This window comes from Panthera pardus, unplaced genomic scaffold (assembly GCF_024362965.1).
Source record: "Panthera pardus isolate Hobbes unplaced genomic scaffold, ASM2436296v1 HiC_scaffold_17, whole genome shotgun sequence".
NCBI classification, from domain to species: Eukaryota; Metazoa; Chordata; class Mammalia; order Carnivora; family Felidae; genus Panthera; species Panthera pardus.
In genome coordinates this window covers 87,392,817-87,405,057 of record NW_026526732.1, presented here as the reverse complement: position 1 = coordinate 87,405,057, position 12,241 = coordinate 87,392,817, and the positions used below count along the sequence as shown (strand labels likewise).

At 33.7% G+C, this 12,241-nt stretch overlaps 1 protein-coding gene across 5 annotated transcripts in view; it reads left to right on the top strand.

Annotated features, from left to right (window-relative positions):
• SMAP1 (small ArfGAP 1) overlaps positions 1-12,241 on the top strand; it is a 199,561-nt gene that overhangs the window by 64,089 nt on the left and 123,231 nt on the right. For all 5 annotated transcript variants that reach the window (XM_019417678.2, XM_053904759.1, XM_019417676.2 and 2 more), the window contains one exon: positions 6,408-6,493. In XM_019417678.2, coding sequence (XP_019273223.2) covers positions 6,408-6,493 — 86 coding nt within the window. The remainder of the gene's footprint in view (positions 1-6,407; positions 6,494-12,241) is intronic.

Genomic DNA, 12,241 nt, shown 5'->3' with positions numbered 1-12,241 from the left:
TTGACTGTATTTGGCTTTCGCTGAGCTAACAACAGATAGAAGTCATACCCTGAAGTACTTGTATTACTTAGTTGGATTCCAGAGTGCTCTGCTTTCCAATATTTTGGAAGACTGAAGAAAGGAAAAAAATTAGCAAGTTTTATTCTTAGGAGAATGAATCATTAACTTGGAATTTTAGGTGGCCTGTCATTTATCTTGCTGTTTACTATTATTTCCTGATACTGATAAAGATGTGGAGGCGCATTTTGTTTGTCTGTTCCTGTTACTTCTTACCTTCACACTTATTTCAAGGCTCTTTTTTTCACTAAAACTGATTTTGTGGGGGGCTTAATTTTTTTTTTCCATTGGAGATACCCCTGTTGACATGAAATAGTGATTTTTTAAAAATATAATTTATTGTCAAGGTAGCTAAGATACAATGTATACAGTGTGCTCTTGGGTTTCAGTGATAGATTCCCATGATTCATCGCTTACAAGCAACACCCAGTGCTCATCCCAACAAGTGCCCTCCTCAGTGTCTATCACCCGTTTTCCCCTCTCCCCCACTCCTCCTCATCAACTGTCAGTTTGTTCTCTGTATTTAAGAGTCTCTTATGGTTTGTCACCCTCTCTGTTTGAAACTATTTTTTCTCCTTCCCTTCCCCCATGATCTTCTGTTAAGTTTCTCAAGTTCCACGTATGAATGAAAACGTATGATATCTTTCTTTCTCTAACTTATGTCACTGAGTGTAATACCCTCCATTTCGATCCACCTTGTTGCAAATGGCAAGAGTTTATTCTTTCTCATTGCCAAGTGTGTGCGTATGTGTATACACACCACATCTTCTTTATTCATTCATCAGTTGATGGACATTTGGGCTCTTTCCATAATTTGGCTGTTGTTGATAGCGCTGCTATCAACATTGGGGTACATGTGCCCCTATGAATCAGCACCCCTGTATCCTTTGGATAAATTCCTATTGGTGCTATTGCTGGGTCATAGGGTAGTTCTATTTTTAATTTTTTGAGGAACCTCCACACTGTATCTAGAGCAGCTGCACCAGTTTGCATTCCCACCAACAGTGCAAGAGGGTTCTCGTTTCTCCACATCCTTGCCAGCATCTGTTGTTTCCTGAGTTGTTAATTTTAGCCACTCTGATGGTGTGAGGTGGTATCTCAATGTGGTTCTGATTTGTAAGAAATAGTGATTTTTTTTTTAAAAAACATTTTTACAGTAGTGTTACATAAAAATAAAATTTCCTAGTACATTTGTTTGCCTACTCCTTGACTCTGCTTATTGTCCTTATATCTGTTCCTGCTTGTTATATTTGTTAACTTTTTTCAGTTATTTTTATTTTTTATCAAAGTACAGTTGACATATAATGTTACATTAATTTCAGGGGTATAGCATAGTGATTTGACAGCTCTGTAAGTTATGCAGTGCTCACTGCAAACGGAGATACCATGTGTTACAAGTTTACTTTTTGTATGTTTTAGTTTACTAAATTATACAAATCCCATAAGTAAATTTAAACTTTAAATTGACAACCTCAGTTTACTTCAGTCTCTGTAAAACATTAAAAAACTTAGAACTCTTTTGGAATATAGATTTTTACTGTTTTTAGTGCAAAAACTAGGATTGGGTGAAATGTTTTCTACTTAGAAAGTTTCAGAAATAGAAAATTTTATCTATGTTAGATTGTGAAGAAGTATGTTAGCCTGTAGATGTTTTTCAGCATTCTAGTTCAAACAGTAATTTTTGAAATTGAATCTCAGATAACTTGTGAGTCTTTGGGTAGGTGGTGTTCTTTGTATTGGCTTATATGGAGAAACTGAAAACAAAGATTATAGATTGACAAAGACAAAATACTTTTAATAGTAGGTTTTGAGTTTTAAGTTTATTTATTTTAGGGGGAGAGGGACAGAGAGAGAGGGAAAGAGAATCGCAACCAGGCTCTGCACTGTAAGTGCGGAGCCCGATGCGGGGTTTGAACTCATGAACTGTTAAGATCATGACCTGAGCTGAAATCAAGAGTTGGACACTTAACCAACTGAGCCACCCAGGAGCCCCTGAGATTCTTAAGTGGGATTTATTATACTATTTTCAGGTGAAACCTTCCTTTGCAATGATAATGGTAGTGATTTTGAATGAAGATTATTTAAGCAAAAAGTACAATATAAAATTCATCTTTCTAGAAACATACGGTGTATAAAATGAGGACATATTGAATTTCAAGTGAATAGTAAATAACATTAATTTTTAAATATATACTACCTAAATGGCGTTTATCATAACTGTGAAAAACACATTTAACTTACTCTTCAATATATATATTTTTGAAAGTAATAATGCATATTGACTTTTTATTTAATATATTCTTATAATCATTTCTTTGTCAAGAATTTCAGTATATTTTCTGCCCCCTGGATATTTGACTTTTTTAAAAATCAGTTTTGAGGCAAAAAATAGTTTATTAAGTAAATACCTACTTAAAAATATTTTTAAGGCACCTGAGTGGCTCAGTTGTTAAGCATCTGACATCAGCTCAGGTCATGATCTCACAGTTCATGGGTTCGAGTCCCACATCAGATGAGCAGAGCCCTGCTTTGGATAAAACGTGAGCCCCGGGTGAGCCTCACTTCTCTCTGTCTCTGTTTCTGTCTCTGTCCTCTCTTTCCCCTCTCTCTCTCTCCCCCCTTTCCTCCCTCTCTGTCTCTCTCTCTCTCTCTCTCTCCCTTCTCCCCCCCCTCCTTCTCTCCCTCTCCTTTTCTCCCTCTCCTTCTCTCCCTCTCTCTTTCCCTCCCTTCCTCCCTCCCTCTTTCTCTCTCCCTCTCTCTGCCCCTCGCTCACTTGCTCCCTCTCTCTCTCTCTCTCAAAAAACTTTTTTTAACCAAACTTGTAGAAAATTTGATTTAAATAATTAAGAGTCCTCTTCGTGCGAGAGAGAGAGAGAAGGAATGACAGAATTACATGCTTTCTGTAAAGTCAAAGAATTTTCAAATTTGGTAAATTTAAAAATTTTTAATGGTCTATTTGGCATCCTTACAAGTATTCCTCCTTTTGGAGAAGTGAAAGTAAGGTTTGGAAGTTTAAGTTTTTCAGGATGGTGTATAGTATTAGATCTGGCTTGATTGGAAACTTCATGATAGAAGTTAAGGTAGCTAGTTCATTAACCATAACTTAATTCTCATTGTAGTTAAATAATAAAATCTTATTATTATTATTTATTATTTTTTTAAAGAAGTGTATGCCCTTTATCATCCCTCCTTTCCCCTTTTTTGCAACCAGTCCACTCATTTCAGCTCTGGGATACTGAATCATAAATTGCCAAAGAATAAGCAACTAAAATTTTGCTTTCTACCAGTACATTTTGCTAAAGCTTTTTGGTTGAGAGAACCCAAAAGAAAAGCAGTAATATTTTAATAACAGGAATGATGTTTTAATAATGGAGGCAGTACCTAAAGTATTTTTCTATCTTGGGTGAAATTTCCTGGACACTTATTTCGATTAGCTGGTGCCTGGTGGCAAGGATTTTCAGCCTTGTAACTGATTCATTGTATTACTCAGTAGAGAAATCATATAACCTCTTTGTGCCTCAGTTTCTTTATCTGTAAAATGAAAACTGAGCTCTAAAGCAAAGAGCTTGGTGTTTGTAAGTCTTGCAGGATGTAGTCCCCAGTTCCATTGGATATAACCTGAGATATCAAAACTACTACTGATGGCTGATGTTTCTATCAGGAGTTGAATACTCGTGGCGACTAATAATCTTGGGTCTGTTACTTAACATCTTGCCACTTCTGTTTCCTTTCCTGCCAAAGTAGGGTAATAATGTCTAAATCAGGGTTTTTTGAAATTTAAAATGGCGTATATATATACAATTTCTATAATATATATGCAATTTATAATAATATATAATTTATGTATAAAAATAAAGTATTGAGGCTAAAGCTCGTTATTGTAGTTGTTAGGCTATTTTCATTATTTTCTTCTGATTACTAGACACAGTTTGCTCTTTAGGACCAATAGAATAAATTTTCATAAGTACTGTATATGGCCCTTAAATGTAGTGTTTTGAAACTGAAGACAGCTAGTTTGTACCATATTCCTATCAACTCCCCCAATGCCAGCTCCTGTTGTTTTTTCCCCTTGCTTTAACCATCTCCAAATTGCTTATTAACCTTTTCATTTTCACTGATCCTTTTGTTGCTGACTTTCCTTTCTCACTACTCTGTTCTACTTTTTAGAAACCTAGAAACTATCTGAGCCACTAATATCTTCTTACAAAATGATCTTTCTACATCTGTAATGTCATTGAATCCTTGTTTCTTCTGATCCCAACTAACATATACACCGCATGCACCTGTACCCTTTCACACTTTTGGCAGTGGTCTTCTATAGAAATGGCTCATTATTTCACATTACTTGTCTCTTTCAGATTTTTATACCTTGTTTTTTCTCACCTGCATCCCTAAAACAACATTAAATAATTTGGTGTAATATACATATATGCCTTGTTCCTAATTACTTTTTATTTTGTCAAAATTTTAATAACCTACATTAAATAAAGAGGATATTTTATATAAAATGTGTACAATCATATTCATTGAAAGTAAGATATTTCTATAAAAAGCATCTCTATTTTATGGACTAATAAGAAAAAAACTATAATTTACAAGACACCATCAGTTTTAAGATGTATTTCATTTCATTAATGTTGAAATATGAAGAAAAATGTAACTTAGGATCAATGAGATACAACGTATATAGTAGATACTGTTTTTAATCTTACTAAATTTTTTGTTAGAATTTCCATGTATTCTTGTTTGCTTGATGGAAACTTTTAAATTTTCTTACTTTCATAGTTTCTGTGAGTTACTTTTTGCCTTATTGCAGATATTGTGAAAAGTATGAGACAATTTTTCTTGCTTTAGTTCCTCCTAAATGTTTAATGCTTTTATGATTACATAACTTGGATCACCTTTACTTAATAAATTCCCACCATGACACAAAGATGAAACATCATTTGAATACTTGAGAGGGCAAACATTTCTTCTGTCAAGAAGAGAGAGCTATACGAAAAGTTTCTAAGCTTTTCTCCCCACACACAGAATTTACATGTTAGCTCTCCTCATATTCATGCTAGTATATGTCATGATGTAATAGAGCCTCTGACCTTGTACTGTCAGTTCACTTTACACAGTTTTCCCCCTTACCTTATATACCTTTGGTTTTATTTTGTCTTAGCTATATAGAAAAACCTCATTTCTTTTTCAGTTTTTCTATCCATTATATTTCCCAGCCCCCTATTAATTACTTCACTTTCTTATGATCTCTCTTATTATCTTGTTTACTCTGAGAGAGTATGTTGAGGTGGGTGGGATAGGTATCCAGAAATGAGTGTATATTAGTATTTTGCATACCTTACAACTCAGTTGGGATAAAAAAGTCGCTGTATTTTTTTATTTGAAGGAAGATAGTTCTGTGTCCACTTGAGGGCTACAACTCAAGGTCGATGTCTGGAAATCTGTTAGACCTCGGCTGTCTTCTTGGAGATGTGGAGTGTGTCTAGGAGATCAGAAGGAAAAAGAAGGGATTATACAAACTGATCTTTCTACCAATTAAAACATTTTAAGGAACCCAAGCTCTATGTAAATGATGTAAAATAGTAATAGAATAATATTTTGTTTGTAAATGTTTAGTTTCTAATGTAATAGAATGCCCAGGAAGTATTGTTTGGCTAATCCTTACTCACAGAAGATACTGAAACTTAGTTAAACTGGTTGAAGTGATTGTCAGATTATTTTATACCTCCTGAGTAGTTCTTATTTTTGGGGCTTGTAGATTTTAGGGAGACTTTGGGCCATCACGTGCAGGTTTTTTGTAGGGAGGGGATCCATAGCTTTCAGCAGAATCTTAAAGAGGTTAACCCCAAGGGAATAAATCCTCTTTAGAGTTTTAGGTTAGCACTATTTCTTTTTTATCTACTCTCCATTGTGATTCTGATTGTAAATCATGAAAACCCAGGAGTATTTGGAAACTCAAAACAAAGAAAATTTGGTCTTGAGCTGTTACTGTTGGAAATGGCAGTGTTGTTCAAGTGGTGTATTTAAAACAATAATAAAACTGCCCATGAACTACCAGGAAATTACTTTTAGGAAGATGGTATTATTTTCACAGAAAAAGACATTAGAAAACTATGGGTCCACATAAGTTGAGTAAATGTGAGGAATTAAACATATACTTTGAACTTTAGTAATTTCATAGTTGTGATTTAAATTATTTTCCTTAGAAAATATATCTTGCAAATAATAAATGTTACCTGGTATTTGTTTGTATATATGTGTGTAGGTATGTATATTTATGTGTATATGGGAATTACTTTTTTTATATGAGTAATGAAAATACTTGATTTTTCTTTTTATTTTAGTGCATGCAAGATATGGGAAATACTAAAGCAAGACTACTCTATGAAGCCAATCTTCCAGAGAATTTTCGAAGACCACAGACAGATCAGTATCCTTTAAACTTTATTTATTGTAGGTTTAAAAAAAAATTAACTCATTTTTATACTTCATATTTTAACTGTATTTAGAAAGTTGTGAACTTACCATGATGTTATTTATTTATTTATTTATTTAAAATATTTTGTTATGTATTTTGAAAGAGAGAAAGAGTGTGCACGCATGAGTTGGGGAGAGGGCAGAGAGGGAGAGAATCCCAAGCAGGCTCTGTACTGTCAGATCTTGGAGATCAGAGAGACCATGTAGAATAATACTACTATAGCCTTGAAATGAGCAATGATGAAGTTATAAATTAGTGCATTAAGAATGGACAAGAAGGAATTGGGAAGAGTGCAAAGAAATTGGGAAAGCAGGAGCAATTGGATTAGATTAAAACTGGCTCTGTTTCTGAAGAAGATACTGGGATGACCCCAGATTTTAAAGCTTGCCTGAGGTTCTATGGTGAAGTAAAACATATTCCCAGACAGAAAGTATTCAGTACCAGATGAAGGTTGAAGGGTCAGAAAGGAAAGGTGATAAGCCATGCTTCATGGCTTTGGACAGGTTGAGGTGTCTGTTGGACATATACATGGAGATCCCCATTTAGTAGCTGGAAACATGGGTCTGGACCTTAGAAGAAAGCAGGAAATTCAGTGCAGATTATAGAGTAATTTAGCATGTAGGTAATACAAAAGTGTGGAGTGAAGTTGTGTTTACCCAGGGCAGTGGTCCTGTATTCTTTTTTGTGTGTTTTATTAAAAATCTTGGGAATGCTGTTTTCTTTCTCCTCTGAAAAATGGAGGCCTAGGGCAGAACCCTGGAATAGAGCATGGCAGAAGGAAATAGAGTAGAGCAAAGAAGTAATGTCCTGGGTTTTTACCAGTTGCTTGCTAGTTGTATTTATTTCTCTTCTCTTTGGTTCTCACCCCACAGGCTGAGTTGACGCTCAAATGGAAGAATTTTCTTTCTGTGGAAGTTTGTGTGTGTGTTGGGGTCAGTTTGGTTTGAGTTGTTTTTTTTTTTGGACTTCTCTTGAAGATTACAGGGTAAATTCTTGAAGTTCTTGAAGTTTTTGGTAGTATCCTTTATTTGGTATCTTGTGGGTGAAAGTGGCTTCCAAGTTATTTAACATATCATCATGATTCTGTATTTTCAAAGAAGTCTTGAAGGTATTTCAGAAAGGACTGGATGTAGTTTTTTGGTATTCTCTTACATTGAACTGTTTTGTTTTTTTCTTTTAATTAATTAATTAATTTTGAGAGAGAGAGGAGGGTAGGGGCAGAAAGAGAGGAGAGAGATGTGCAGAACCCAGTGTGGGGCTCATTCTCACGAACTGTGAGATCGTGACCTGAACCAAAATCAAGAGTTGGATGCCAACTCCTGAGCCACCCAGGCACACCTCACATTGAAATGTTCTATCCACTGTTTCATATATGTTGGTAGCAATACTATTTCTTCTCAAATAATTACCATCAATTTTATGATGAACCTTATAGAAATAAAGGATTAATGAGGTAGTGAGTTATTAATTCTGTTATTATTTTCGCTGATATATTTTTAAATGTTTGGTACTTACCTAAAAATTTCAGGAGAGATAAGATTTTTACAGTGAATTGATTGGTGTTTGGTATCATTACATCCTCGACCTTTGACACACTGAAGATACAATGTTGTGAACAGCAGCTGATGTAGCTTTACTGCTTAAAAAAGGTTAGCGGTGTGCTAGGCACTAGCTTGGCATTTTATGTACATTATCTTTTTTCTAATTCTCAAAATAACTCAGTGAACTAGAGCATAGTATTTTCCCTTTTGAGGGCGTGGAAAGGTAGGATGTTCAAAGAGTTATTAAGAAATTTCTCAAAGCTTCCAGACTTTTCCTCCTGTAGACGGGCACTTGAATATTTTTAAATGATGATAGTCTAAGTAAAATCAGTGTTGCCACTTTTGAGTCTTGATGGCCTTCAACAATAGATAGGCTTATGGTTTGGGACTCTTTGCAGCTAGATCATAAGATTTAGATATAGATTTTAGCTTCTAAGTAGCTGGTGTGATTCATTTCGGGCTTTTGGATTATGTATATTTTTGCTAACATGTGCTCAAGCATGCTTATATGATTTTTCAAACTAAATTTACTTCTTCTAAAGCATTTAAAAATTATGGTCATATTTATATGAGGTGTTGACTTACTGTTCACAAAAAGATAATCTAATGGTTGTCAGAAACTACTTAAAGAGGGATTTTGTCGAAACAGATTTGATGACACAAAGATGACCACTGCGAGTTTAAGATGACATGCCCTGGGCCATGAGACCAGTCCCTATATCCAATATAATACTGTGGCCTTAAAATTGTTTTTACCTTAAATATTATAGCAACATCACTTTATTCCCTTTTTTAAATTATGAAACATTGTGATTTTATTAGGGAAACTAGTAACAAAACTAGTCCCTGTTCTTTATTTCACGAATCATTCTAAATTTCATTGTTCTTAGAAAAGCCTAAAATTGCTGCATTTTTATTGATTTAAACATTGTTGCCTTACCCCTAGAGGCAAATGGAACCAAACTGAGTAAAACTCACATAATATGGGCCTTACTGAATTCTTAACAAGATTTGTCACTTTTTAAAAGCTTTACAATTTACAAAGTTATGCAAAAGCTGCTGTGAAAGTACAATTTCTCATGTGGGATGTGGTTAATTATAGGCTGCATGTACCAGTGCATGACAAATGATAAAGCTTTACATTAAGCTTTTCATTATTAGGATATTTCATCTTATCTAAAAACTTTAATTACTTCAGTTCCATGAGGTCTATTGTGCACCAAAGCTAATCAGCAGTTCTTCTCCTTTGAGCATTTCAAGATTTTACTGCTGTCAGTGGGAATGTGTCTGGAATTGGAAGATTTTGTTCTTTGGAGTAAATATTAATTTAATTGTCTTTTAAAATGGTATCTTTAAGAAAAGGAAAACAATCTCAAATTACAAATAAATACATGTTAAAATACAAAGCAATGTTAAACTTCTGTGGGGCTTGTATAGTATCATTTGTTAGTTTCGAGGACAGGAACAATTAAGGGTGCTGTACTGAATGTTTTGTAACTATAGGCATGGGGAAGACTCTGGGGTATTTGTTTTTGTTTGTTTATTAAATCCAAAATCAACCACTTAAACTTGAATTGTTAATATATTCCTTTCCCTGATTTCCTGAAAATATTGTTGTTCTATTTCTAATTTTTTTGGTTATATTATTGATCTGTCAGTATAACTAAATCCTTATGTCTCAAATGACACGTAGAGAATAGAAAATGAAGATGAGTATTGATTGTTCTCCAAATTCATTTGTCCTTTTATTGTTTCTCAGTTCATCTATTTAAACTTGATGACGTGCAAATCATCTTAGCCCTGAACGTGGTAGTTGTTGTTCATTTCTTCCCTCAACTGTGATAATAAGAGCTAAAAATTAAATAGCACTCACTATGTGCCATACACTGTGCTTAGTTCTCTATACACACTAGCTTGTTTAATTCTTATAATAATCCTGTGAGATGAGACTTTAGTGTTATCTCCAGCTTAAAGGTGAGGAAACTGAGATACAAAGTTATATAACAACAAAACCTAACTTCATTTATTGAATTCTTACTGTCTTTTAGGTACTGCAAAATGCTTTATATATATTATTCCCATAACTCTCAACAACTTTGTGAGTTGAGTATTATTATGTTTTTTTTATTATACCTAGGTATGGGTTCAGCAGATTAGCTGACTTCAAGGTAACAATAACAAGTGCCTACTGGTACCAGAAATGAGGGTGTATGTTGGAGACCATCTTCTTTGAACCTTAGTACTAGAGTCCACATATAAGGCAAAACTATTGTCAAAATGTCCACTGAAAATTCCTTAAGATGTCTGTAATGATAATTTGTAGACACAGAGACTCTCTATAACTCCAACTTGTTTTGCCCTCGTGGGCAAAATTGGGATACAATTCAGGAATCAGTAACTGCAGGCTTATGAGCCAGCTCCTCTTTCTGTAAGTAAAGTTTTATTATCATGCCCATTAATCTATGTATTTTCAAGGCTGCTTTGGAGCTACAAAGGCAGAGTTGAATAATTGCAGCATAGACCAACTATCCTTCAAAGCCTAAAATATTTACTGTCTGGCCCTCTAAGAAAAATTTTGCTGATCCTGGGAATAAATCATTGTTTCTTTAGGTGAATTAACAATGAAGAATTGGCATACATTTGGAACCTTGTACAAATATACATAAAGACCATAGGATATGTTCTTGCTTTAAGGGGTGCATAGGAATGGATAGCAACTGAGGACATAAAAATCGTGTTTCTTAAATCACGGTCCTTTCTCAGATGACTCCCAAGGAAGTTAAAAAATGCACTTTGTGGTGGGCTTTGATTGGTTTTTGAAAAGTAATATTTAAGGGGTGCCTGGGTGGCTCATTTGGTTGAGTATCCAACTTCAGGTCAGGTCATGATCTCGTGGTTTATGGGTTAGAGCCCTGCGTTGGGCTCTGTGCTGACAGTTCAGAGCCTGGAACCTGCTTCAGATTCCATGTCTCCATCTCTCTGCCCCTCCCCTGCTCATACTCTGTCTGTCTCTCTCTCAAAAATAAATAAATGTTAAAAAAAAGTAATATTTAATAACAGGAAGACCCAAGTGAATTCTTCTGCTCTAGTGATTACTTTAACTTAATTAATTTAATCTTAATATCCTTGGAAAACAACTCAACTTTCATCTCAGAATTTTAGGAATTGCTTACTTTTTAGATAATTTGTGATAAGGTTTCTTATAAGCAGAACCAGATTCACCTAAATTTGCATTATTTATATAAAATATATTAAATATAAATTAAGATTTCACTTATATCTGTTATTTCTGCAAATTCACAGCAACATGTATTTTCACTAGATGTTTGTATTGTTTTTCACTCCAAAAAATTGTAAACTTAAAATATTTGTCTTTTTCAAATTTAGTATTTATAAAACCATCATAGTTTTCAGTATTTTAGTTTTACTGTTGGTTAAACTATTTTATAAGCTCTGTTTCTAACCTTAATGAGTTTTCTCTCTAATAGTAATTTTTAAAATCATAAACAGTGATCTTTGTCACTGACATTTCATAGATAAGAGTACTAAATCTTTTCAAGCTTTAAGGTGTAGTATACTCTAAACAATATCTAAAATGAATGTTGTTTCTGTCTTTAAGAAGGAAAAATATTAGTATTATCCTCCTCTCTGATATTTAAATATAAACATTTTAATATAAGAATTTAGATTTCTAAAAATTTTCTGTAGTTAAAAGAATAGCTGTATATATATATTGTATTATATGCTATATAATACATATTTAACTGTAAATATAATTGCTGCTAAAATATTTATACAAATTTATAAATATATATATGAATAATAAATATATTCCATATCATCTGAAATGAAAATGACCTCAGTCTAAGTGAAGTCTATTTTCTCTTTTTGTGGAGGTAAGTAGTTGTCTCTAACAGTGAAAATTGCTAAGTATATCCATGTTCATACACCTAATCCAAAGGGCCAGATTTTTGATTGTTTCATTTTTTCCTGTTAGATAAACAGAAAAATGTAATATTGAACTTGTATTTACAGTCATGAGCTAACCTAACATTTAGCTGATTTACATGTGAAATAGTTGGAGTAAAATAACATTGCATTTTATGAAAATCTTGGCATATTGGCTGCTAAAATTTTCACATAGCTAAATAAGCAGCCC